At 44.2% G+C, this 26,837-nt stretch overlaps 3 protein-coding genes across 11 annotated transcripts in view; 2 read left to right on the plus strand and 1 right to left on the minus strand.

The window, feature by feature from the left end:
• On the plus strand, window positions 1–10,852 carry arl6ip1 (ARL6 interacting reticulophagy regulator 1). Its single transcript, XM_086290229.1, has 6 exons — window positions 1–170; window positions 945–1,078; window positions 2,758–2,877; window positions 6,214–6,331; window positions 7,361–7,445; window positions 9,941–10,852. Exons 1-6 carry the CDS (start codon window positions 135–137, stop codon window positions 10,057–10,059), a joined length of 612 nt encoding a protein of 203 aa, XP_086146355.1. The 5' UTR covers window positions 1–134; the 3' UTR covers window positions 10,060–10,852.
• On the minus strand, window positions 10,489–16,952 carry LOC147333206 (uncharacterized). Of its 9 annotated transcripts, none has more exons than XM_086290221.1 (8): window positions 16,449–16,952; window positions 15,845–15,942; window positions 15,626–15,756; window positions 15,040–15,161; window positions 12,952–13,171; window positions 12,579–12,749; window positions 12,031–12,229; window positions 10,489–11,721 (listed from the first exon to the last, which is right to left on the minus strand). In XM_086290221.1, exons 4-8 carry the CDS (start codon window positions 15,066–15,068, stop codon window positions 11,609–11,611), a joined length of 732 nt encoding a protein of 243 aa, XP_086146347.1. In that variant the 5' UTR covers window positions 15,069–15,161; window positions 15,626–15,756; window positions 15,845–15,942; window positions 16,449–16,952; the 3' UTR covers window positions 10,489–11,608. The 9 variants fall into 9 exon arrangements, with proteins under 9 accessions (XP_086146347.1, XP_086146352.1, XP_086146353.1 ...); XM_086290226.1 differs by lacking the exon at window positions 15,040–15,161 and adding an exon at window positions 15,402–15,482 and having other exon boundaries at window positions 16,449–16,947; XM_086290227.1 differs by lacking the exon at window positions 15,040–15,161 and having other exon boundaries at window positions 12,952–13,197; window positions 16,449–16,947.
• fus (FUS RNA binding protein) overlaps window positions 16,471–26,837 on the plus strand; it is a 20,805-nt gene continuing 10,438 nt past the window's right edge. Inside the window, exons 1-7 of the mRNA XM_086290219.1 lie at window positions 16,471–16,648; window positions 18,415–18,439; window positions 18,637–18,800; window positions 18,879–19,068; window positions 20,049–20,272; window positions 20,352–20,550; window positions 24,786–24,820. Of these exons, the coding sequence (XP_086146345.1) occupies window positions 16,636–16,648; window positions 18,415–18,439; window positions 18,637–18,800; window positions 18,879–19,068; window positions 20,049–20,272; window positions 20,352–20,550; window positions 24,786–24,820 (850 nt within the window). The 5' untranslated portion in view covers window positions 16,471–16,635. The remainder of the gene's footprint in view (window positions 16,649–18,414; window positions 18,440–18,636; window positions 18,801–18,878; window positions 19,069–20,048; window positions 20,273–20,351; window positions 20,551–24,785; window positions 24,821–26,837) is intronic.

The following is a 26,837-nucleotide window of genomic DNA, read 5'->3' on the forward strand; positions in this document are numbered from 1 at the left end:
CCTGCCTCCTCGGCTCTACCGTTAGTGGCGCTGAAGCTAACGGGAGCGGAGGGTGCTGTCCTTCTGTTGGTCGTTTCTCCGAAAACTCATAAAAGAACTCCACATTAGAAAGTAGGCCGCTCAGTTTAGAGATAATGGCGGAAGGAGACAACAAAAGCGTGAACTTGATGGTAAGTATGAAGCATTTTTAAAACACAGTATGGCGAATTTAAGGGCTCGTGTTCGATGTAGGCGTGTTTGCAGCAGGAGAGTTAGCCTCGCACGTCGCTGCTAATCTGACGGCACTAACACTACTGTGGTGTTTAGAGATTCGTGTAAATAGTGTGAACTTTGCACATGGGGGCAGCTGAAAAGTCTAAGCTAAGCGATTTAACCCTGATCGCTTATCCGTCCGTCCGTGCTGACCGCAGCTAACCTTAGCTCGCTGACTAGTTAGCATGCTTATTTTAGCTTCAGCAGCGGGGACGCTTCCTTTTTGTGGAGGTGCTGCCTCGCCCTAACGCAGAAATCATTTTAAAGCTTTAAAACAAACTGAGATCGAGTCATCACACGCTCATTCGACGTGGTTTGACAGCCTGTGTTTGTCCCCGGTTATTTCTACGTGTAGTGCACTGTCACTGCGCCGTCTTATCACCAAAGATACACACCCTGTTTATCAATTTGCTTCTCAAATAGACTTCTAGGCCACAAAACACACAAACTGAGAGCCATATAAAGGAGTATCGTTACATTCAGGTGTTCTGTGTGTGAAACAGCAGGATAAACCCACATTATATGACTTTAAAGGTGCTAGTTGCTCTTCCAGAGGCAGCACAGTAATGTCACCTTTATACTAACTCCTGGAGAGACTGCCCTCCTGAGTACACAATCCCCTCAGATTACACTGATATCGCACAGTTTGATGGTCAGTTAGGTAATGTGTAAAGGTTTGTTTGTGTGTTCAGGCCCAGGAGACGGCCCAGCTGGAAGAGCAGCTGCAGTGCTGGCGTGAGGTGATCCTGGCTGGGGATCAGGTCCTGCGTTGGGAGAAGCCCTGGTTCCCCGGAGCGCTGATGGGCGCGACCACCGTGCTCTTCCTGTGAGTCTGCTTCAGAGTGGGCGCTACACAGCTGGCACCACACATTTCCTTCCTCTCAGCAGTGATAGCTATCTGTTACAGGAGAGCAGGGAGAGGCTGGCCATGTCTTATATTCAATTTTTATAGTTTACATCTGCCAGCGACTAAAAGCAGCCCGGTTTGATCTCAGATGGGCTGAGCAAAGTAAACCAAGGTGGAATTACTCAGATTTATTTCTTCCAGTGTAAAACTAACAGTACAAAGTGTTATGTCTTTGGTCAGGTATTTTTCTGATTTAATCAGCAGTCTGATGGTTGGTTGACCAAAGATTTGCATCACAGTATTTTAAGATTCTGGTGGATTCCCTGGATTAATTATTTTGTAGTACATTTTGTTTAAGTGTGTCTTTATGTAGGTTTACCTTCAGTCAGGAGTATAAATTATTCAAAAACTACTTTAAGTATTTGACATAGGGCTATAATCACATCATAACTGTAAGTCTTTTCTGGTTTTGGGTTGGTTGTAATGTCACTTTTTGTTATCCATTTGCACTTTTTCTTACAACTGTTGTGTGCAGGTGATTCTGTCTTCAGGTAAAATCTCCTCTCTTGGAGTATCTCTGCTCGTTTCCCATCCTTCAACTGTCTGTACTGCACAGAGGCCTTCCTGTCTGCTAACATACTGCTAGAATTGCGCAGCAGCTCTGGATGGTGTAATTTAGGATGTGTAACGTGTTAGTGGTGCACAGCAGCCATTTCTATCTTTGCCCTGTGGAACTGAGTTAGCTGTGGAGTCTTGTCTGCTTTTGTTAACTTAAATGAGTCGTATAATTACAACCATGAGTGAACAGGGTGCAGAGCTAATACAGGTCCGCTTTCAGTGTGCGGCTTCTGGTCAACACACACACACACACACACACACACTGTCTCTTATTTAAACCACTAGAAAAACCATGGTAGACATTTGAACTGTTTCTTGTAGTGTTCAAGCTCAGACCGTGATGTTGTCAGAGGAGCACTACGATTACAAAACCGCTAACAAACAGATGTTTTTAGTTTTCAGATCGATGAACCAAAGAAATCCAAAACGACGATTTTGTCAGTCAAACTCGACAAGTCGCACTACTCTCTTACTCTCTTCCAGACACTTGTGCTCTCGGTTAGTAAAGCAGGCGTCACCACAGAAAGAACAGCAGTGTAACCTGTATCCTGCGGGGTGAAATGGAGGCTTTGGCAGGCTGATTCTTGAGGCCTGATTTATTACTAAATAAGTTAATAATTAATTGCCTGTGACAAGTAATATAAGCCCACACTGATGTAAAACGAGTGTCCTAATTACAGTTTTCCAGCTGGTTGTCAGAACACTCAGCTTAATGTTAATCTTTTCCACATTGTTGAAACACAAAGCAAAACAATGCAGATTAGCTTCTGCTAAATGAGCTTCGGTTGGGCCGTTATTAGGTTATTCCTGAAATCTACTGAAGGTGAATCCAGACTGGAACACTGCTGCACTGTTTCTCATGCCTTCCTGCTTGTTTCACACACCCTCAGTGTTCATGTCTTTCAGCTGCAGGTGCTTTGTACGCTCCAGCGTTCATGAGCAGAGATCCCCAAATCGTAACAATCGTAACAAAATGAAGGCGTGATTTTAAACAATGAAATGTTCAAACCCGTTCTGCCTGTTTTGTGTCCATCCTCCAGGCTCATCTACTACTTGGACCCATCAGTGCTGACCGGCCTGTCCTGCACCGTCATGTTGCTCTGCCTGGCCGACTATCTGGTGCCCACCCTCGCCCCCCGAGTGTTTGGCTCCAATAAGTGGTGAGAGCTCTGTCATATTTGCTTCGCCCCTATGTAGACAGGTTTTCCTGTTTTGTCAGTCAGTTCTGAAGGCTTCCTACATCACTCTGGCTTCAGAGATGACCTCCAGCTTTGGTCTTTGACTAAACTGAGTTGTGAAAGAGGAGGATATATATTATCGCAACGTTCAACAGACTTCCACAGGAGGATGAAACTGGATGCTTATCAGGGTTTCAGGATCGTTCCAACTCAGCCTTAACTATGAGCGAAGCAGCTTCATATGACTTTGTTTCTGTGTCTTTGATTCTTGTTTTTTCTGCAAATCAGAAGTGATGAAGCAACAGAGAGGGTGATCTCAGATGGTGTAATGAGAACAGCTGTGTGAGTGAGCACAACACATGTCATGGTCTAACTGGACGATAACCAGTTAAACAGTCCACTGAGGAGGAAGATAATAAATTCTGAGGCAACATGAAGCTGAAGGGGAAAGGTGAGCGGAGAAAAGGAAGACGTATGGTTTAAAAAAACAAAAACAGGAGGGGGGTTCCCTCCAGCTGTGCCGGTTTAAAGCAGTGGTGGTCTGGCCTGCTTTAGAAGCCAGAAACAGTTCATGCCTCACACGGGTTTTGTTTTTATTTACTGCTATTTAGGGCTGGGCCATATCATACCGTTCATGGTAATACCGCTACAATGTTAGCCAACGATAAGAAAATGAAATATGGCGATAGAAAGTGGGTAAAACGCGCATGCGCTGTGCCTTTGTTTTCATACGCACATGGCGAACGAGAAGAGCGAAAGCGGATTGTTGAGTGAAACAGATGAACCTGAACTGGTTTGTAAAATGCTGCAGCTTCACTGGTGTGGAACTGGTTTAGCTTTCTTCCGTCAGACACACAACAAAGCACTATTTTTGGTAGCGCATGCTAGCGGGCCGTCGTTATTACCGTGTTGTTTGGAAAATACGGCGCACTTAAAATCAATCCTTTGATTTTTCTGAAAGTCGACAGAGCCCCTTATAATCCCGTGTGCCTTATGTCTGAACTCTGGTTGTGTTTACTGACCTCGAAACCATTTTATGTGCACGGCGCTCGAACATCTGTCAGATGTTTCAGTACGACTTTGCTAAGCTACGAAGCCGCACCGCTTGATGGATTGTCGGAGCATTACGGCTGTCGTAGGCGGAGCCTCGCGGAGTGATACGTACTGTGCTTCAACATAATGTTACCGTATTGTGTGTGTATAACCTCGTTAAGTTTTGTGGATGTTATACATGGTTATGCTGAGGATGTGTCGGCCAGTTTCCACTGGAAATGCCTTTTGGTTAAACTGTCAGCGAGGAATTTGCATTTGCACTGTTAAATATTTATATAATTTTAATGCACATAAAAAAACAGCTGATTGTGTAAGTGAAAATGCATTGACTTGTTGTTTTTTGTTTTGTTTTTTTTGCACAAATAAAGTTGTGGAGTTGTAAAGTATTTTGTCTGGTGTCAGTTATATCGTTATTGCAAATTTTCAAATGTATATCCTGATAAATATTTTTGGTCACGTCGCCCTGCTCTACTGCTATTTACATCAAAATGGGTCCAAGCTGAATTTTGGACTGTCCTAGTATGTTTTCGGAGGATGGTCATCAGTAAGTCCACGCGACCTGCCCAACAAAACGTGCATGTGTAGGGAAACCGATGGTTTTGAAAGCCTCTACAGAACTGACTGTGTAAAATTGCCCCGCCTTCATAATGAGGGCGGCTCACCTGGAGAGTTAGTTGGTTAAGACGAGTTGTAAAGCCTGTTGGCTGAGCTGCACCTGGAGTCCTCTCATCCTCTTTGTTTGTTAGTAAAACATAACAAACTAGATTATTAGAGACCTGCAGCCAAAGGGGCGTTTCATTTTCAGTTCGAGGTAAATGGCAGACTGTCCCACGGCTTCACGAAGCTTCGGCAGTAGCCAGTACTCGGCGAGCAGCCCGTTGATTCAGCTGTTTGTGTTGGATGGTGACAACCAGACACCCAGGACAGGATAGGATAACAGCCTTCAGCTGGCACGGTGTGCTGCACGTCATCCTCCAGCTGATATAAAAGCTTGCATCAGCAGAGCGTGACCTGCACTGCTTCACACTCAACACAGCCTCTGGGTGATGATGTACAGTTTTTGAGATTTTCGCTTGTTTTTAATCTACCGCTGGGGGCTTGGTTTATGTAGGGAGATTAAAAAGCCTGTTTACATTTTCGGTTACAGCCTCGGGATGATGAGCTATTTGTCTGCAGAGCCTGACCAATGTCCTTTGATCTCACTGAGACGGCAGAAAGCTGGCGTATCTGTGCGAGTCTGTAACACGAAGCTGGTCACGGTCCCTGTTTGGCTCCCCGACAACAAGGACTGAAATAGGGAGTGATGGCCAAGCAGAAAATAGAGGTCACACTTCCCAGCTGTCCCCTCTTGTCCTTCACTGTTTGATCTCTTTAGCCTTCACAGCAGTGCAGCGTGCGATGTGGTGTTCCAGTTTATTGGCTGTGAGGCAAATTATGGTCGGAGATTGTTGTTGGGTGATTCCCAAACAGTGAAACTTCCACCTGTCAGTGATTTTGCTTGTTTGTCTTACTGAACTCCAGAATGTGAGAAAGTTTGGAACTGAACTTCAAGCAGAGCTGGTTTGTGCTGCGAGCAGCCCGGGAGAGTTTACTCTGTACCTGTAGTGATGTTGATGGGCAGCACCTCTCCTGTGTGTCCTTTATGTTTTGTCAGGTACACGTTTTTATAAATGGAGGATTCTATTCTCCTGCCTCTTATCCAGCTGGTAGCTTGTGTTCAATAGACCCAGTTCTTCCCCTGATCAGGTTCTTGGTTCTGGTTCTGCTTAAGCTCAGAGCAGCACAAGTTGCAGTCAGCTGGGCCGCAACTCAGTGCTGTTACCTGGTGACAGGAGGAGGTTAGGTGGACCTCCTCCTGTTGTAGGTTGGATTTTCTAAAGCAGAAAGTGAGGAAGTTTAAATATGCTGAGAAGCTGATATTGAAGTTTTTTGCCCCGTGATCTGAAATATTTGTGCCTGCTGCAGCTGATCATCTGTGAGTCAGCTGATCATTTCAGCTCTAATGGAGCTTAGACATTTATTAGGTCACATTAAAAACGTTAATGCAACAACACTGTTTTTTTTCTCACTCTCATTGGTTTAAATAGAGCTAAGTGTTGCAGGCGGCTGTGTGTGACTCACTGGCTTCCTCTTGATGGTGAGATTAGGAAATGTTGGTGAAAACCTTTCTTCAGGCCTGAGCTTTAACTCAGCAGAAACTCTGCAGCCAGGACCGTTGAGTGAGTTTTCTCATTGTCTGTAACACCTTGAACTCTGCTCCTGCAGGACCACCGAGCAGCAGCAGCGTTTCCACGAGATCTGTGGGAACCTGGTGAAGACTGAGCGCCGCATCGTGGGCTGGTGGAAGCGCCTCTGCACCCTCAAGGAGGAAAAACCCAAAATGGTACGCTCAGAGCTTTCACTTTGATCCCAACCCCTCCAAATCCAGCATTTTTAAGACATAAATTCCCAATCCTGCATCTGATGTTGCAACTAAACACCTCACTATAATAGTTGTAAGTGTAATCAGCTGCCTCTTGCTGGTCTCAGCCATGCTGTGTGTTTGTAGTTGGAAGCTTTTGACTGTGTTGCAGTCGGTGAAGAAGAGGCACAAAACTTTCCACAATGTTCCCAGGCTCCAAAATGAATCACATTTGCACAAAGTTCTGATAAGCTGATCTTTGTAGGCTAGCTTAGCGTGCACAGTGAAGGGGCTGTATCTGATTGGCTGCTGAAGGCAAGCGTTTAGTCCCAAAAACAGTCTGTGACCTTTGCTTTTCAGTATTTATTTATTTATTGTCATTGTCAGAGAACAATGAAATTGCATTTGGGGCTTCCGTACAACCCGTAAATAAAATAATGAAGAAAATAATAAATACCCCTTAAAACCCAAGTGTAAATATTTAACCCAGTGTGACTCCAGTGCAATAAGACAACCCTTAGCAACAACATGAGAACATGACAAGTAAACATGAGAACCTGACAAGTAAGTTCAGTGCTATTAAGAAGTTGGATATGGTTATTGTCCGTGAGAGGGGGGCAGAGAGTTCAGGAGCCTCACAGCCTGTGGATACAGGCTGTTGGCCAGTCTGGATGTTCTGGCCTGTATAGACCTGTACCTATTTGGTCTGAGCAGAGTTAAAGTCTAACTTGCCCTGAGCTACAGGGAACCTGAATGAATCAAATAAGCTGCAGTAAATGGAAGTTTTATTACAACAGGGAGCTCTCTCTGTGCTCCAGATAAAAATATCAGCTGATCTGACTTTGCTGCTCCACTTAGCAGACCTCAAACTGGGTCACGGGCAGCCAGAACAGAGTTTTTCACAGCCTGTGTGACTCGTTCTCATTCAGTGGCCATTCTGACTCTTCCTTCTGAATGATGACTTGCTAATGAAATTGAGCTGAATGTAACCTGACCTCCTGATCTCCACAGTACTTTGCCTCAGTGATCAGCAGCCTGCTGGCTGTGGCCTGGATCGGACAGCAGGTGCACAACCTGTTCCTGACGTACCTGATCGGTGAGTATACTTTCACTTGACTACAAAAAGACTGTTTTGTTTATCGCCACTGTTATCAGCCATGTTTCACTCATATCTTTGTGGGTTTCCTTCCTGCACTCTCCCCTGCTGGCTGCTGTCCAATCACACGCTCCTTCATGTCTCAAATTGTTGAGCTGTAAAGTCACTTTTAATAATACTATTAGGCAAACATCTGGTGAGCGGTTCAGACCCGGTGTGACTACCAAAGGTAAAGCACTCGTACCTCGTGTGCCGTCAGGTTTGGGCTTTGTATCAGTAATCGGGTCTCACTGTAAACACGCTTCAATACCACTCTGACATTAAAACGACACAAGTCTTACTGTAATGCCAGATTTTATTTTAAATGTGCTCTTCACAGTTTGTTGTTGTGCATTAGATGTTTTTGCACAAACTCCACATCAGGTCAAAAACAAACTCCGATGTGGCTTCAGGGGTTTGTGATAGAGACGATGTAGGAGAGCAAGCTGAGGGTGAGCCGTGTTCCCGGCTTCCAGGTGAAACTCCCGCGCTCAGCTGCAGACCTGTTTGGATGATACCAGCAACCTTTAAAGAAGGTGTTACACTCTTCTCCTTTTAGAGAGAGAGAAACAAGAGCTTGCTGCTCATCCCACACTGCCCGTTTCTTTATTTTTCTGTCCTGGGCTGATTTTCTTTCTTTTTTTCAGTTCTTCTGTGGGGGGGGACCCGGACAGTTAATACTGGGAGACTTGTTCACCTCTTGGTTTGGCTTCCTCTGCTCTGTCGCTCCAGAACACAATGATTTATGTCCTTAAACCTCTGTGTAATCCTTCACACACAGGCTGAAGTGGACATAGGCTTTGACATTTTGCTGAAGGCGTGCCTGCAGACCCCGCCCAGCTTCATTCTGTTTTAAGACATTTCGGTTTTAATGAAAGGCTCGCAGAGTGTCGGGATTAAAATGAGAAATCTTAAATGCTCGTCTCTGCTCTCGGGTCCTTCTTTAAAACTGCTTTCGCTGAATGTGGAAGTTGAGCCTTTCGTGCATTTTCTGCGGACAGAAACTCGTACGTGACTGAAGAGGAAGAGGCACTCGTGTTCATCAGCAGTTTTAACTGCTTCTGTGTTCAAGTTAATTTAATGGCCGATGGTGCTTTAGACTGATATTTATCTTTGATATTTGGCAGGTTTTTGCATGTTTGAAGCTCTGCATGTGGCTCTGAGTGGATCAGGGGTATTCATTATTAATGGGGCTGATTGTGGAAGTCTTTACAGAAACGTGCAGTAAAACTTGAAACCATGTCTCACCGCTGCAGAGGGCGAACACGTCTTAAAGCTGCCGGGGGGGGGTTAGATCAGCAGGTCTGGCGAGCTGTGAGTGGGCTAATCCCCACTTACATAAGCTGAGACATGTCGAGTGTTCCTCTGACAGAAACCGAGCAGAAAGGCAATCAGAGGTCATGTGACTGTGGGTTTTAATCTGGTTGCTCTTCAGGCTCGTCTGGTTAAGCAGCTGCTTTCATGTGAAGACTTCATCTGCCAGCAGCGGGTGGAGTACAAGCAGCGGGTGGAGTACAAGCAGCGGGTGGAGTACAAGCAGCGGGTGGAGTACAAGCAGCGGGTGGAGTACAAGCAGCGGGTGGAGTACAAGCAGCGGGTGGAGTACAAGCAGCGGCTCCTCACCGTCTTTCTTAAATCAGTGGCTAATGTTCCTCGGGCTGTGCGGTGTCAGTGAGTCACTGCTCAGAGAGCTGAGTGAAAGCTGTGAACAAGTCACTGATTGTTCTGACATGAACACGGGGAGTGATGCCAAGTGAGCCGTGAAAACCAACGCAGGTTTTCAGCCGATGCTGGCTTTGAAGGGAAACGCTGATCTGACAGAGTGAAAGTATTTTTCATATCGGTCAGTCTTGCAGGATGCAGCAGAACCTGAAACCATCGACACGCCGTCACTTTATCCCTGCTGTGATTGGTGGTTGGAAAGCTCGATGCAGCCACGCTGAAGTCGTCCATCGGTCTGTCCATTCAAAGCGATCCTGGTGGATTGAAACCGGACGCGTGTGCCGCCTGATCATCCCGGATAATCCTCTCTGGTCATTAGACTGAGCGCGTGCAAAATTAACCGTTTCATTAATTTGACCTCGCAACCATGAGGTGTTCTTTCTCTACTCGATGCCCCCTGGTGGCAGTTTAAGAGCATTTTCTTTTCTTTCTTTTTTTTTTTTTTAATCTGTTAGTATAAATTATGTTTCAAAATAAGAGCCTGCAGGTGTTTCACTATGAGATTATTGGCAAGTAAGAAAATTAAAACTAAAGCCACTTTCACCTTTGACCTTCAAACAGTTTTGTGACAGTCAGGTTTGGATGATTTCATTTTTCTCACAGGAGCAAACTGTGGTTTCAGACACACACAGGCAGCGTGTCAAAGTTCATCACGTGCTGTCTGTAAACGTTTCAGCGCTCAAAGCGTCCGATTTAAAATCTTTGCACACTTTTTTTTGTTCTTCTCGTTGCAGTGAGCTTCCTGCTGCTGCTGCCCGGCCTGAACCAGCACGGCATCATCACGAAGTACGCCGGCATGGCCAAGAGGGAGATCAACAAACTGATGAAGCAGAAGGAGAAGAAGAACGAGTAGATGAGCGTTCGCTGTGAAGAGGGGAATCTCTGCAAGACGAGAAAACGCAACAAGACGATGGGAAAGTGGAGGAAAGTGAAGAAAAAGGAGCAGGGGAGTTTAAAAAGTCCTCCTGCTCCCCGGGTCTCTGCACTTTGTTTTGATTTTCACACAGTTTCATTTCTCACACACACATTTAAACCTCATCACACACAAGGTTTTATTTTGCTTTTGAATTAACCTGCCATGCATGCTGCCACCAAATGAAGGTGATCACACGTGGAAATGTCCCAGTCAAACATCATCCTTCTGTTTCTTAGATCAGCTGTGCTTCGCTTGGAGGCGTCGATGCTTTCAAAGCCGTTCCCTCTACTTAGACTACTGAGCAGTTTGTGTAGCATTGCTGCCTCATTTTAACCTCTCAGACAGCAATGATTTTTTTTTTTTGGGGGGGGGGGGATTAACAGCAGGTCTTTTTACGTTTTTGTGCTTCTTCTGCTTCACTTGTGTTTGAATTTAGTGCTGAAAACAAAACTGGATTTGAAGCGGAGCTGAAACTGTTGGTAGAGACAGGCCTACTGCTGTACCGCTGCTAGCTGGACTCTGTTAGTGCTGGGATAAAACCCCACAGTGCGTCTGTGACGTGGGGCGTCTCTGTAAATAGGCCCCACCCTTTCTTCTCTGTCCCCGTCTGTCCTTTTCTTGTTATTTATGTGTTCGTTTCTCCTCAGTCTTCTTATTTCTGGTATTTCAACTCATTTCATTATTTGTGTTTATTGGAGATCTTTACACACGAATAAAGTGATTTAAATGAGGTTGTTTCTTGGTCTTCATGTGTGTGAGCCCTGCCCTCCTTCCAGACCTGCGCTGTCCTGACCGTTGGCAGCACACCTGCGCCGTGTATTCTCTCAGGACCAAACACCTCACAGCTCCACAGTGATCCGACCCACTGATCATTGGCACGTTATTGGACCACAGTGGGAGTACAGGATTGAATATTTCTCTCAGATTTGAAGCTTTTATTGTTGGTTAAACTGGGTGGGGGGCTTTCATTAGTGGCTTAGGACCCTAGAATTTTGGGTCCAGTAGTGATATTTGGATGAGAGGGTGATGGCATTAGCTGATAACTTAGCAATCACCACACACTGTATGCTTGTATCACACAGACCTGCTGATTAGTAACAGCCAGAATTTCACCAATATTTCTTGCCGTGTCTGTTAGTACCTCACAGCAGCCATATCATTGGTCAGATGATGCTATAAAAATGCTAGCAGCTACAGCCACCTGTGTCTCACCTGTCCGGCTGTAAACGTGTTTATTTATGCTGTAAAGCTGGCGGTCGACTCCCTGCTGGAGCCTCTCGTGGGCTTTGGATTTTAGTATTTCTGTGTTTTCCTGCCCATCTGAGCCCCTTCAGTTAAAGTTCACTTATTGTTTCTGTTCACTGAGTCCTGGAGGAGAAATGCTGTTCCTGCATCATATAGGAATGCTCTGAGAAGCATCTGCAGACCACAGAGTCCTGACAGGGTTTGCACATTTAATGGAGGTTTGCTGTGGCGTTACTTTCTATCAGTAGAGTCTGAACGCAGTACAGTCCGTCTCCCAGCGTCTGGTCGCCCACAGCTGCTGATCTCTGGACCGTCTGCTGGACTTCCCCAGCTCAAACACCTGCGTCGGTTCACCTGCAGACAGGGAACAAATGTCCAAACAGCAAAGCTAACTAAAAATCAGTTTATTCCTCTGTGGAATACTTTGAAAGTGTATGCACAGTTATTACTGGTAGTTGTTATTATGTTGCACACAGCAGAGATTAATTATCCTGATATTCTGTTTTTGCTGCATTTTTCTGTACAAAGCAGGATTGCTAAAACAGTTTGCATTGCCTGTTAAGAAACGATACGATTTTTATGGCATTACTGTGGCTGAGCGTGCCGCTCAAAGACGGCGCTGCGCGGTCCGTTATTACTGTGACCACAAGCTGTGAGCGTTACCTGTCAGGATGTCGTGTCGGTGCCGCTGTGTCTGTCTGCCGCTGGCCTGCAGTGACGAGCCGTCGAACTCCGGGGTCGGGTGCTCCGTCCTGTAGGTGCTCTGGCACTCGGGTGGATGATGCTGATGCTGACTGATGAGCTCTCTGATGGCGCGGCTGCTGTTATACCGAGTCCAGTTTTCCAACTTTGGGTCGACTCTCTGGAGAGAAGCAGAAGCTGGTTCTGTCCTTAATATATAGTCATAATATTTCATGACAGGCAGTAGCTTTACTTTAATTCATGTATAAGTTATTTTAAAATTTAGATAAGTCTAAAATAAAAAGTTGAAATTAAAGGAAAGTCTCCCAAACATAATTTTAATTATAACTGAGGGAAGATTTGGCATTAACTGATTTCTTCCCCTAATAAAATATGCTTCTAATGCAGGGTCCATGCAGGCACAAAAGAAGAGTTATAGAAATATGATGGAAGTAAAAATGTAAGTAGATAAGACTTAAAATACTCCAGAGTCTGTCTTTAACCATCTGAAAGATGGTTTTCCGCCTCACCGGAGTCACGTGCTGGGGCGCGTACACCTCTTTGCTGTGTGACTGCAGCACACTCTGCGGCGGCATGCTGTTGTCACGGAGATCCAGCTGGCTGCGGTGCTGGGAGGGGAAGCTGGGGTCTCTGAGGCGGAAGACGAGAGGACGTCCATCGGCCGACCTGCCGGAATAACTCTGACCAGGAGAAGAGGAGAGGGAAGGGCTAGAATCGTACCCGAGAGCTGGATTTGTAGGACGTTTAAACGTATACATTACTGACATGTAAAATAAAACCATTAGAACCTGTATTCTATTTTTAGTGAAAACATAAAATCTAAGATGGTAGAGACTGTGGATGCGTGATGATCCACACGAACAGCGACTGCACTGAGGAGACCTGGGTGTGGGTGGTGGTGTAGCAGGGCGGCGTGTCGCCCAGGCTCAGGGTGCTCTGATGCATGGGTCTCGGTCTAAAGCGCTGAGGTTGATGTTGGCAGCGAGGACCACAGCGGGCTGAAGCCGGGCTGAAGCCGTCCATCGTCTCGTCCTGTGCCTCAGTCACAGTGCAGTCAGACCTCTGCAGCTCTGTCAGGCTCAGGTGTAACTGCAGCTTTTCACTGTGTTTGTACAGAAATCAAAGGACCTGCTTCTTTGAGCATGAACAACACTTCACTGTTAACACTTAAAATGTCATTCATCTACATTTAGAATAACAAAAGATAAACATAATCTTACAGGTACAAACCAATCGTCTAATCACAATCGCAACAATTCACACACCCTGCCACTCTGTTAGGTACACCTGTTCAACTGCTCAGTGACAAATGTCAGTCAAACACATGGCATCAGCTTGTGTGTGTGTGAGAATGCTGTTTTTCTTTTAAGTGCACACTTAACCACCTTTTTATTAAAAAGTCAAACTTAACAGCAGGGCCGTGCAGAGAGGTTTAAAGGGGCGGGTGCCCAAAGTTAAAAAGGGGCACATTGAACCAGGCTGAATAACAACACACATTCATCAAGAATCTAATATGGGAAGGGCAGGGCTGTGTTGATCTGAGACTGTAGACATTAAAAAGTCCACAGGAGAGATGGTAGCTGATTAAACAAGTGTCATGAGATAATAACAAAATGCAAAGATTGGTGACAGCGCTTGGAACCATAAGGACACAAAAAACTGTGAGAAATAATTTAGGCTCTGCCTGTGAATCACTCTTTGCTTCTCTTCTTCCTTCCATCCCATCATTTCATATATCACTCTCCACTTGCTGTCTATCTGAGAACAAGGCACAACTTGCTATTGCAATAAACTATAATCTAATTATCCACACCTAACAACTCCTGCACTTAATCTAAAATAAAATGATGACAGAAAAATGTTATAGCCCTGCCTTTAGTAGCCTCACACAGCTCTGCTGTTTCCTCCTCATGTCCTTACCAGGCATGTCTGGACAATGTTATATCATGAGTAATAATTTAAAAAAACCTATATACATAAAACACACACATGCACGCACACACAGTGACACTTTAGACCTTCTTCAGAATACTGTATATACTATGGGCATCATGGTGCTGATCCAGAATCCTTACATTATTATTTATTACTAGAGCTACAATAATAAAGCAAAGAGGAGGGGGAAGTAATAAATATGAAATAATGTATTTATGATGATTCCATTTGTTTCACTATCCACTCTGTGCAGGGCAAAGCTTATTACATGTTTAAACTGTAGAGATACAATCATTTTACTGCTGTAAAATCCACATTTTGTCTTATTTAAAATATAAATCTAACATAATCTGCTTCTTAATGTATGTTTTTTAAAATACAGCTTGTGTTTTTTAATATATTATAATTATAATAATTATTATGTGGACATGCATATTAGATCGTTTTTTAGTGAAATATAATCCCTCCAGAAAGGCAGGAAACTTACTTTAAAACTAAATATGTTCCCTAAAACGGTGACAGAGATACAGACCCATGACAGCCTTACACAGGTAGCCAGCAGCTGTGACCAGCACTACCTGTGCAGTTAATAAAAGGACAGGTAATGTTTGTCGCGCTGTTGCACACACAGCACGCTCGTTTGTTTCAGTTCGTCAGTTGCAACAAGACATCTTACCAACGTGTACGTAATAAGCTAATACTCCTGGGTGCTATACACTACAGTGTACGCTGTACACCTACTTACTGGTTTTGTCGCATCAGTCTGTGTCTCTGAGTTAACTTGTGTTTCTCCTACAGCTCCGGACCGCAACAAATGCGCGTGCTCTTTGTGAGCTCGTTCCCGGCTCGTAACCAGCGCGTTCTGCCGTCAAGGGCGATCATTGGTTAAATGTGATCATGTGACTGATGCAAGCCAGATCCTTTTATTTAGCAAAACTGTGATTAATAATTAAATATTATTTTTGAGGGGCACAGACAGGACTCCGCACGCACACACACATAAAAAATAATAATAATTTTTTTTTAAAAAGTTACCTCAACAAAAGGGCACTTTGGGCACCCATCAGGAAAGGGGCGGGTGCTCAAGCCCCTCTAGCCCCCCTCTGCACGTGCCTGCTTAACAGGCCCAAAAAGACAGAAAGATGCTTCATCCAGAACTAGGAAACAAAAGGTAAAATATCCAAAAGTAAAACAGTAAAAACTGGAAACAATAAAAGACTTAGGGAGAGGGAACAGTGAAAACAGACAGGAAAGAAGGGAGGAATATACGAGGAAACGATAACGAATAAACCAACCGTAGACCTGAAACACATCTCTGGAAAGATCACACAGTAAAAACAGGAAGCAAAGATGGCGTCACAAGAACTAAGAAACAAGAATCGAAAACTAGGAAACACCAGTGACTCAAGTCCAAGTTCCCAGACCGCTGAAAGGGACACGACCATGGCAACCCCCGCAGACAAACTGCCTGTTTCTTCCTGTTGACAGTGAACATGTAGTAAAATCACAGATGTGGTGACCTCAGCACAGTCACCACACAGGACGCTCTCATATACAGAAAGCTGACAGAGATGTGTTCGATCATTACAGCAGGAATCACGCCTGCTCTGTAGCGACTTACCTGTGATAATGAAGCTTGTTTCTGTGGAAACATGTTGCCACGGTGATGAAAACAGACGGGTTTACTTTGACATTTTCTCTCAGGAAAGTGATCCTGCTTTATCATGTGCAGACCTGCCTTTTACTCCTGGACTGTTAGATGGAAAATAAAAAAATTAATTTACTGTATCTTCAGAATAAAACATTTCTGATGAAACTGAATGCATTTATTTGCTCTCACAGGTCTCCCGCTATCCAAATGAAGGCACTTGTTCCTTTGTCCATGCATGTTCAATGCAGTGATGGCCACTTTTATGGATTCTCCTTCAGCAGTGAGATCTAAAGGACAGAGAAACACCCCCTGAAATGTGACCAGGTTTTCTCTGGAATAATCTGCCCTCACACATAAAATCCAGTGTTTACAAATTTTAATCAGCTCTAAATTATATGGAATCTATCTTATCTTATCAAGTCCACAGTGTGTGTTTTCTGACTGGACTGACACCTAAATAGATTCCCAATTTATGGCTTTTAACCCCCAGAAAGATTTTGATCTCTGACCTTCAGGACAAGACCCCATGGTGGATGGGTGGAAATGACTTATAGAGCATTTTAGAATTATGTTTGCTACTCAAACTAGGTTTGTCATAACTATTATTTCCATCACCATAAATGCACTCACTTTCCTTCTGAAGAAAAAACGAAAAGAAATGATTAAAAATGATTTTTACTGTTGTTGTTATTAAAATGATACTGTATTACTATCATTACTATTAATCTACTACTATTTTGTGTTATAAGAAGTCACATCTCATCACATCTTGTGATGATGGACCATTTTTCACCTGACATAAAACTAAACATCATCGATACTGCTGCGCTCCCCCTGGCGGGCGGCGGAGGAACAGCAGCTGAAGACGGCGGCGCTAGTGGGTCGAGCTTCGTGTCGATTCGTCCTCTTCTTCGGTTTAATCATCCAACGACGCGTTGTTTGACCGAGAGAAAGGCCGAAGCGGCGCTGTCTCCGTGTAAATGGCGTCTAACGGTAAGAGAAACGGGCAAATCTGTCTGGGGTCTGGGCGTCGGAGCCGGTTAGCTAAAGATAGCATCACCTTCACCTGCCGGTGAACAGAGGACAGCTAGCGGCTAGCTGCAGTTTAAATGGCTCTCTGGGGGCGTGGCGTCCATCCTTTATTATCACATTTAATTCATGCAGGCCTTACGCCACCGTTTGTCCGGCTGCACGACCGCCCCGCCGCCTAGCTTCGGTTAACTCTGAGTAACCGAAGCTGCTGCGGTCCGATTAGTTCGCCGTTAGCCCGGTTTTGCTGCTGACCCAGTTTCTGGTGGCTCACTGCGGTCTCGAGCAGAGTAACCGCCCCCCTGTGCCGATCGCGCTGCTTTAACCCCTGTCCTCGGTTTATTAGAAGGACATCAGAGCGGAGACCGAGCAAACCCAGCTCACCTACACCGGGCGGGTTCAACTCAACCCCAAATAATGAAAGACATTTCATTATTAATTTTTTGGCATCTGTGGGCTGGATTATTAATACTGTCAGGTAAAGAGCCTGCAACAACACAGAAACAGTCACATGGCCCCCTGTGAGGAAAAGTCCTGTTAACAGGAAGAACCCTGCGTTAGTACCAGGATCAGGGAGGAGCAGCCATCTGCCTGATGGGGGTGAGGGGAGGGAGCAGCAGGCTGGGTGTTTGAACTGGAGGGTAACCGACAGGGAGGGCTTTGCTATTCCAGAAAAACACGAAACAATAAATAAACAGGCCGTAAATATTTCCAAACATATAAGCACAGGACACTCAAAGTTTATAGTTATAAAAGGGCGACTGTGTTTGATTGGATCAGTGAACTCACAACACACACACTAGGGCACAATATCCTGTCACATTTCCATTTGTGTTGCCATTTTCATGCAGTGTCATGCTTTAAAGCTCGCTGCACACACCGATGAGACACAGAGATACTTCTGACCTGCACAGGAAGCTCTAGACTGATGTGAACTGCATCATTAAACTGAGCTGCACTGCAGCAGCTTATCAGCAATATGGGTGTTTTTCATTATCATGTGATTTAGTGTAACTTATAGCTGAAGTGTGTCATTAGGATTCAGCAGCACAGTGACTTGATTGGGAGGATCAGGACCCCCGAGGCTTGTCCATAACACCGAGCTGGGGGTAAGAGAGCAGAGACAACAAATGATAAGATGCAGAGTGGTGTGAGCGAAGAAGAAATGCTCAGTGCATCATGGGAAGCCTGTCGGTTCGGGATCACCCGATCCAGCCCTAACTATGTCACTAAACAAAAGTTTTAAGCATAATCTTAAAAGTACTGAGTGTGTCTCTCTCCCACATCCAGACTGATCTGACAAATTTGAATTCAGTGGATTTGGTGTCTGGTTTTTAATGTATTCATAAATAGTTTCACAGTGTTGCAGTCTGAAACACTTTAAATCGTCTGTTTTTGTTAATTATGTTCGGTTTGGATAGATCTCCCGGACATGGATTGAATCTAGTCCCAGGCTAAAAGAGAATCAGTTTTAGTCCATGTCATGAAAACTGAGCCTAAGTATTACCAGTTTCCATTTCTGGATGATAAAAAGCAGTGACGTGGCCTTCTTAAAAAGTGTTTTTACAGATAGAATATAGTTTATTCATTTAATAATTACCATTAAAATGTGTCTTATATAGTTACTGTTGAGTTTGTGAGGTTATAGATTATGTCTGACGCTGTTTGGATGTTTTATTGCTATCATCAAAACTGACTTTAATATTAACCCTCTCTGCTTTTTCCCACAGATTATTCCCAAACATCTAGCCAGGGGTAAGTTATGTAAATCATGTCTTTATTCATTCATGAAGCTTTCAGTCATTAATACTCATTCAGAGTAAATACATTTAGGTTTTGAATTTGGGTTAAAACAAGAAAAGTAAGTCCTTGCATTTAACCGTGGAAATGATTTTGTTTTGTAAGTCAATGAAAACAATTTGAAACGGTGTATTCTTGGTTGGTGTGTGCAGCTATCCATCCTATGGTGGAGGTGGCGGTGCTAGCCAGGGCTACGGTCCGTCGTCTGGCCCGGGTTACGGCCAGCAGGGCTACGGAGGCTACAACCAGAGCTCTGACAGCAGCTCCAGCTCCTACAGTCAGGGAGGCTATAGCGGCTACGGCCATCCTCAGTCAGGTAGAGGAAGCCCCAACGTCCGCCCAAATCCACAGTCACCGTTTTCCAGTCAACTGTGAATCAGTTTCCTTTTCCCAGGTGGATACGGGTCTCCATCCTCCAACCAGGGTGGTGGTGGTGGTGGTGGGTATGGTCACTCAAGTCAGTCCTACAGCTCCGGTGGCTATAACAGCAGCAACCAGCCGTCCAGCATGAGCTACAGCCAGCAGTCGTCATTCTCCGGGTACAGCCAGCAGCAGCAGCAGCCTCCTCCTCCATCCTCTGCGAGGTATGCTCACGTTCACCTCGCCTTTAATTCACTGATTTCTGCCCCATCTGCACAGCGGTAGTGTTTAGGAGCAACCACAAACCTCACTGACTTTACCTGCGGTGTGAGAGAGGAGGATGCTGGGATAGCAGGAGATGGAGGCAGGTGAACTTTAGCGAACCTTGATAGAAGCAGTCAAAAAAAGAATAATTTAAAGGCCGCATTCGTCTTTAGTTTTAAATAATTTTGGAGTGCAGTTAGTTTTTGTTGTTTGATGGTGGTCAGAACACTCCTGTAATAAAAATCAAATGTTCATACTGGTCCCCAGTATAAAGTACAACATAAGCCGAGCTCAGTCTCAGTAATTCAGTGCTTATCTCTATGATACTAATCCTAATAAAGCAGGTGCTCTGTTTTTCATTATATTATAGGTCAGCCTAGAGGCCGAACTAGTTTAAATCGAATAGAACTTTAAAAAGGCGCCGTTACTGCAGTTTCATGTGAGTACAGCAGGGGGCGCTCCAGTTATAGGAGCAAACTTCCTCTGTGGCGACCTCAGCTCTCTGCTGATCGCCAGGTATGTGTCCTTTGAAGCCAGCGTGGACTTGCAGACGGTGACCCTTTTAGCTAATTTCATCACACAAAGCCTCTTTTTAATTAGTTCAGGTGTGTCGACGTGCACGTGTCCGCTGCCACCTGAACTTCTCTTTACCCCTCTGTTACTGCGGAGGCCAAACATGCTTTCATTTGCATTGTGTTCATTTTGAGGACATTCAGACATGTTCAAGTTCAGTAAATGTTTGTTCATTTACAGTCAAATCATTTTTGGCCCTTAGCGGTAAAAGGCTGATGAGCCGCCAAGTGAATGATTGAGATTACAGCATTGAACAAAATAATCAGGATTAAGGTTTTCACCATAATTGAGCAGCTGCAGTTTGAGTCTCTCGTATGTGAGCTGCCATGTTGCTTTGTAGTCTTTAACACTTCCTGTTTTCTAACAGCTATGAAGGCAACTCGCCAGCTCCCGCCTACCAGCCACCGAGCAGCGGAGCGAGCGGAGGCAGTTACGGCAGCAGTGGAGGGCAGCCTGGTGGTAACTACGGGGGCAGCGGAAGCCACCCACAACCGTCTCAGCACGGAGGAGGTCACTACAACCAGCCGCCGAGCTACAACACCCCTCCTCCGCCGAGCTACAGCCAGCAGAGCCAGTACGGGCAGAGTGGAGGTGAGGGGTTGTGTAGCTGTTGATTACTGATTGAAAGCACATCAGTGTTTGGTCTGCTGAGGTTGGAACTTTCTCTCAGGATATGGAGGCGATAGCCCGCCGATAAGTGGAGGAGGAGGCGGAGGATACGGTGGTCCTGATGGAGGTTATGGAGGTCAGGAAGGCCGTGGGGGCAGGGGCCGCGGTGGAGGCGGATTTGGAGGCCGCGGTGGTGGCGGATACGATCGAGGTTTTGACCGAGGCGGCCGAGGTGGTCCAAGAGGAAGAGGAGGCATGGGGTAGGTGTCATCAATCATTGACTTATGAGTCACAGAAGCTCAGGGCTGTGCTACATCTTAATGTCTCCACCCATCTGGTTTTACATGGAGCCGCACTACTTCCTTCTTTTCCTGTAAAAAAAAAAAAAGAAGTAGTGATTCATATTTACACCTCTGACCTCACCTGCTTGTAAGAGTATGTAATCCTCAGTGCTGCAAGAGATCCCGTGGAGCGCCTCTCCACCCAGCCCAAAAACGCTGAAGACCACATTGCTAAAGGTCCAGTGAGTCGACATGTGGTTGAAAAGTGAAAGAGCCAAAGCTGTGAATCATCTTTGCAGACTCCTCACACGATAAAACAGATTCAAACCCAGACCCTGCTGCTCTGAGGCCACTGGACCACCTTACCACCAAATCAAAAAGAAACGTGAAATGGCCACAAAAAAGCAGTGTGTTCTGAAACATTACAGTACTCACAAGAACAGGTGAATGAAACTCATCTTTGAAAACAGAAGGTGGAGGCAGCGAGGAGAAAGTGTGACCTTAAACAGGCTTATTTCATCTGCCTGCAGGTGTGTTTTTTACACATTAAGAGCACAAAGGTAAAAGTTTTAAAAGCCAACATCTGTGCTGTGATATCAGCTCGTCCTATAAAAGAGAGGACGTCCACTCAGCTGGGTTTTCTTGGTTCATGGTGGTTTGCGTTGTGGTCCGGTTGACCCTGTGCAGACCCGCCTGACAGTGTGATGAGGTTAAAAACAAATAAAAAAAATCTGGTCAAGAATGGATCAGTAAGCCAAAAATGAGAGGTTCACAGCCAGAACACAAAAACAACACTGCAGCCAAACTCGGTTTCTTTTATTTTGAAAATCTGCGCTTACTCAGCGCTACTTTGTGGCAACATGGGTTGAAAGTACTGTTTCCTGTTCTGCTTAGTCAGTGCAAACACAACAGAATGATCGGTGCTCTCTGATCAGAGAGGATGAAGTAAATCTCACATACTGCCAATGTATGGATTATTTGTTCATTATTGAAGTATTGATGTTATTTCTATGGAGCTATAATGTCTGACAGGGTTCATTCAGTGTTTTGTGCCATTAAGCACAACAGGTGGCACGCCTGTCTATTCCAAAACAAATTCATAAATAATAAAGATACAGCTTGAGACAATAAATAAGGAAGCTATTATCAGCTGCCTCTTCAATAAGATCCTCGTCACGTGGCTGAACTTCGTCTCGTCTCCAGCTCTGATGCCTCAGTGAGCTCGGCGTCGTGGCAGAATCTGGTTAGTGTGGACCTCCGTTTAAAAAAAACAAAACAAAACAAGAACTGCCACCAGCTGCAGTCCAAGAGGGTGGAGTCAGGCGGAGGTGGAGTCAAATGTACTCCAAGCTTGTTCAAGTCTGTCCAGCTCGAACTCCAGAGTGATGGTGACACACAGTAGTGATGCGGCCATCGAACTATCGACTGTGAAAACGCGAGCATGGCCCGCTATGTTTACAGTGCCAGCACTTTCAAAATAAAAGCAAAGGAATTGTCTATGAATGCTGATGAGGCTGTAGTCTTACATGGATGTGTTAGGGTTATTTTTAGGGTTAGGATAACCCTAAAGTATGGGACACACTGAAGATGCTGGGATGTGATTCAGATTTGTCATTTTCAATAGAATGATTGTTTTAATACCACTGACTCGATTCATCTATTCCAACCTTGGAAAAGAAAAGATGCAAATGTAAAAACGAAGGCTCCGCTATGATACAAATCAGAAACCACAACCACAAAAATTCCAAACAGCTCAGGAAAAACTGAATTCAATATCATTCATTCATCACACATTACTGTGAATTGTTCTTGGTTATTCTCTCAGCTCTGATCCAGCACTGGGAAAACTACGTGTTAGTAAAAGTTACAGGTGCACTAGCAGGATGCTGTAATAAGGCTAATGCACAAAAGAGAAGTGCACGGCCACGGGTAATTGGTGTTATTACCCAGAGGTCTGAATACTTGCAGAGGCCTCAGTGGTTTTGGGTGAAGCTGGATTAAAACAGCAGAAATGGATAATGGGTTGGAGCAAAGCTTCGTAAAGCCAATGAATTAAATGTACAGAACAAAGAACATCAGCACTGATTGCTTGAAGCTGTGAAGCATAAACCGGTAAGTTGATGTTTTTGTTCTTCTTACGAGGTTACGTAGTCTCTCGTTTTCTTCTTTGTGACCTCATGATGTTAGAGCTGGACTCAGATAAACTAGTTTCCCATTCCATTATGTATTTTCTCATCCATCGTGTACTTCCTGTACATCTCCTTCCACACTGGGTCATCTTGATATTCGCCACAGTGAGAACTAATCAGGTGATAAATCCAAGTTTACAAATGACTTTGGGGTATTATCAGTTTTACGATGGATGAACACGTCAAAGAAAGATAATGGTATGTGTGTTGTGCCACATCTGGAGTTCAAAAATGCCATTCAGCTATAAATAGTAAAGTATACAGTTGCTTCAGAAAGTATTCAGACCCTTTGCACTCTTTTTGTTTTAAAATACATTTTTTATCTGTAATTAATACTTTGTCCATCGATCTATTTTCTGCTACTTACTTGGTCCAAGTCATTGACCGGGCAACCAAAGATGCCGTACGGCGAGTTTTTCATCTTTGCTTGTGTCTGAAATGTTTCTATAGAATAAAGTGTGACCTTCACTCTGCCTACAAACTAACACACCTCAGTATATCACCATCACCTGCCTTTTTCACCTGTTACCACCACCTTCCCCACCAGCCCTTGCAGGTTTACTGTACCATACTCTGCTTTAATCACTCTTTGAATCTTCTCCTAGGCTTTTACCTTCTCTCCAGGCTGGCTTTCTACTCTTAAGCCATCATTTGGAAAATCACATTATGGGGAAGTCAGATTTAATAGTCTTCTAATAACACAGGATATATTACTTAAATACTAATCAGTCATTTTGGAGAAAAGTCTCAAACACTTGGGAATTGCTGCAATTTGTGTAAAGACAGGGTGTCTACGGGTCCTTAAAAAAGACTTGAAACTCTAAAAACCGCTGAAGAAGAATAACATTTTCTTGAATTCAGTTAAGTGGGTCTCAAACATTTTAAAATCATGTCACTGAGACAGTTTCCAAGACACAAAGCTGCTATTTTGGCCTCCTCTGCATAATTAGGTAACAACAATGTGACCGCATCAATTTTTAGAAGCCGACGCTGTACCTGCGAGAGCAAATGATGTGTAATCTACCTGGTGAATAGCAGCTAATGGTTTGGGCTGCTGGAAAGATATCAGCTGAAGAGAAAACGGGTGGGGTTGGGTTTGCTACACACTTTTCCACTGGCGTGTTCTTACCAGCTTAATTTTATAGAAAGGTATAAATATCAAAGTGCTTTCACCCGCTGGGTGAAAAAATTGTGCCTCATTCAGTTCGGTTTTATTTATATAATGCAGTTTAGAATGAAAAGCATGTCATGGATAATTTTACCCTTTTAAAAGTATAATTTTTAGCTTTACTTTGTGTAAAAAGCATTGCAGACAGTAACTGTTTTATCTCAGGATAAAAATACATAAGTACTTTAAGTTAAAGCCCAGTGAGACCCAGCCTCAGGCCTGAGCACGGTAGAGAGGCCCTGCTGTCCAACCTGCTCAATGATCGAAAAGGAAAGAAGGTCAAACACACGTGAATAGGAATAAAAATACTTTTGGCTGTTAAAGCCTGTGGCTGAAAATGCTGATAGAGCAGTCTGCGCCGTGTTGTTCAGACTCGGGAATAAAAACAAATGAAAATTTGACCTGATGTCAGTGTGTTTTCACCTTTGTGTTACTCAAAGTGAAATCTTTAAGGTCTGAAGGTTCTAAATTGAAGTCGTTCATACCTGTAGACACCCTGTGTTGAGTGAATAAAGGTTTTCCGAGACCTTTAAAGAAACAAACAAACAGCACCCACCAAGGGATCAGAGCTCTGATGTTTGGGTTTGTTAATTCTCTTATGATGAAATAAATGGAACTTGAAAGTTTTTACACCTTCTGAGTCAGAAATGCAAATTTCAGCTAACAGGGTTTGTACACTGGCCTCTTGTCCATGGGTTACATCAACATGCAGTAAGGGTACATTTGGACAATGCCAGCGAGGAGGGGTGGGTTTAGCAAAGACGCTGTGAGAGTGAAGGTTAACCTCAGCCCATTGAGAGAAATCGCTGTCAGCTCCAGCCTTCAATGCGTGTCGTTTTTCTCTTCCTCTTCATCAGAATGGGCGATCGTGGAGGATTCAATAAGTTTGGTGGTAAGTGACAAAAAACTTCAACACTTGAGTGAAAAGGTGTGTCAAAGCTAAAAGGGAGTAAGCTCAAACTCTGGTACTTCAAGTGTGGCTTGGGGGATAAAACTTGATTCTGTCTGAAAAGCTGAAGAAAAAACAGCTATTTAACAGTGAAGGTCAGGCGAATGTTAAGACTTTTGATGTATACTGTCTCTAGCATGACTGTACAGATAATAACACCCATCGTGTTTTGTGTGTTTGACTTGAAATGTCCATCGGAGGGAGTTAAAACTGCATCATTAGCCCTTCCACTGCTCCTCTGGCACTCGGTGTTTGAATTTGAAGTGTGGATGGTGACAAACTCAGTGACTGAAGTGAGATAAGTGTTGCTTACCTTATCGTGTTGTGCAAACGTGACAAATCGTGTTAAATAGATGAAATGACCCTAAATGGTTTTTAAGGCTTGGCTTGAAAACCTGTTGACAGATGTTTTGATTCTGTTGTACTTTCCACCAAAGACGGTTGAAAGGTAAAAACTGGTTGGGTTGCACACACTGGGAATTTTTTTCACATGACACTGACTCTGGAACTCACGGTGATGAAAACTGAAAATTCTTGGTTCAGTTGCAAATCCATTTGGAACAATAGAACAAGAGGCATGAATGCTTAGTCATACCCTCAGATCTGGGTTGATCGTATAGAAAGGCGGGCATGCTTTAGCTTTGTTAAAGTAATTACAGTAAGAAAGCCCCTATCTAAATTCTTACCACTGCATCCGAGAATATGCTCATTCAGGCTGAAGAGGGTTTTGCTTTTGTTCTTTTGTGATCATAAAGAGATTAAGTAGTAATGGCGGTAACTTGATGCATTCCACTGTAGTTCTACTACATGTCTGTGTAGACTCTGTCAGTGCGCCCCAGGGCAGCTGTGGCTACAATGTAGCTGCCATCACCAGTGTGTGAATGTGTGTGTGAATGGGTGGATGACTGGATATGTAAAGCGCTTTGGGGTCCTTAGGGACTAGTAAAGCGCTATATAAATACAGGCCATTTACCATTCTCAGTCATCCAGTCATGGTAGTTTTGAGAGCTCGAAAAGAAGGTGACTGGACTTCGTTGGGTTTGCAAAGACGTTTCACCTCCCATCCAGGAGGTGAAACTCCCTTCAGTTCTAGAAACAAGAGGTGGAGAGTCCCAGGTATTTAACCCACAGTGGGGTAGATTTTGAGAATGTTGAGAATGTCAAATTTGAGAATTTGACAAGATGAACATTGGTTTGAAAGAGGCCATCTATGCCTACTCTGAACGACGGCTCATGTGACACCTGCAACGGTCAGCAGTGGGAACTGAAGAAGCCTTTTGGATGAGAGGTGAACGTCTTCACAAACCCAAAGAAGTCCAGTCATCATCTTTTTTTCAAGCCCTTCAAACTGTTTGGACAATATTTCTTGAAGGAAATGTTTTCAGTTGTTTACAATCGTGCTAATAAGAAGCACAAACTGATACGGATCGGAGAGTTTATATAAATGTGGGCTTTTTATTTAAATTACCAAATTATTTTAGTTAAAATTTACAGGTAGCACGCCCAACAAGGTTCTAGCAATAAATGGTGTTTACCCCGCATGGCCACTGTGTCTGTATTGGTGTCATTCACCACCCAAAGATTACCACTCCAAGGCCATTTTGAAGCAGCACAACAGCTGCGGAAAAAGCAAACGTATGCTGATTGAAAGGTGTTTTCATTAGAGACATTGTAAGAGCAAAACAGGGTTCAAAGAATGCCTTGCAAAAATCTCTGGGTAACTGCAAAGATGCTGGACGTTCTGCCCATCAATTATCTGCTTTAAATCAGCTGAACCTGAAAGTATGAAAAGTTTTCACATTTCTAGTCATTCTTTACTGGTTTTACTGGTGATTCTGTGATTCGGGGACTATTACAAAAACATTGCAGGAGGAGGCTCAAATAATCCTGAACAGAAATCTGTGGGAGCCTTCTGCATGGTCAGATATGGCGGTGGGCCACCCCTCCCACCATAGAGCCA

The sequence above is a fragment of the Aulonocara sp. 'chitande type north' Nkhata Bay genome, linkage group LG4, assembly GCF_057382095.1.
Source record: "Aulonocara sp. 'chitande type north' Nkhata Bay isolate Kocher_YH1m ecotype deep benthic linkage group LG4, A_spYH_male_GT1.1, whole genome shotgun sequence".
NCBI classification, from domain to species: Eukaryota; Metazoa; Chordata; class Actinopteri; order Cichliformes; family Cichlidae; genus Aulonocara; species Aulonocara sp. 'chitande type north' Nkhata Bay.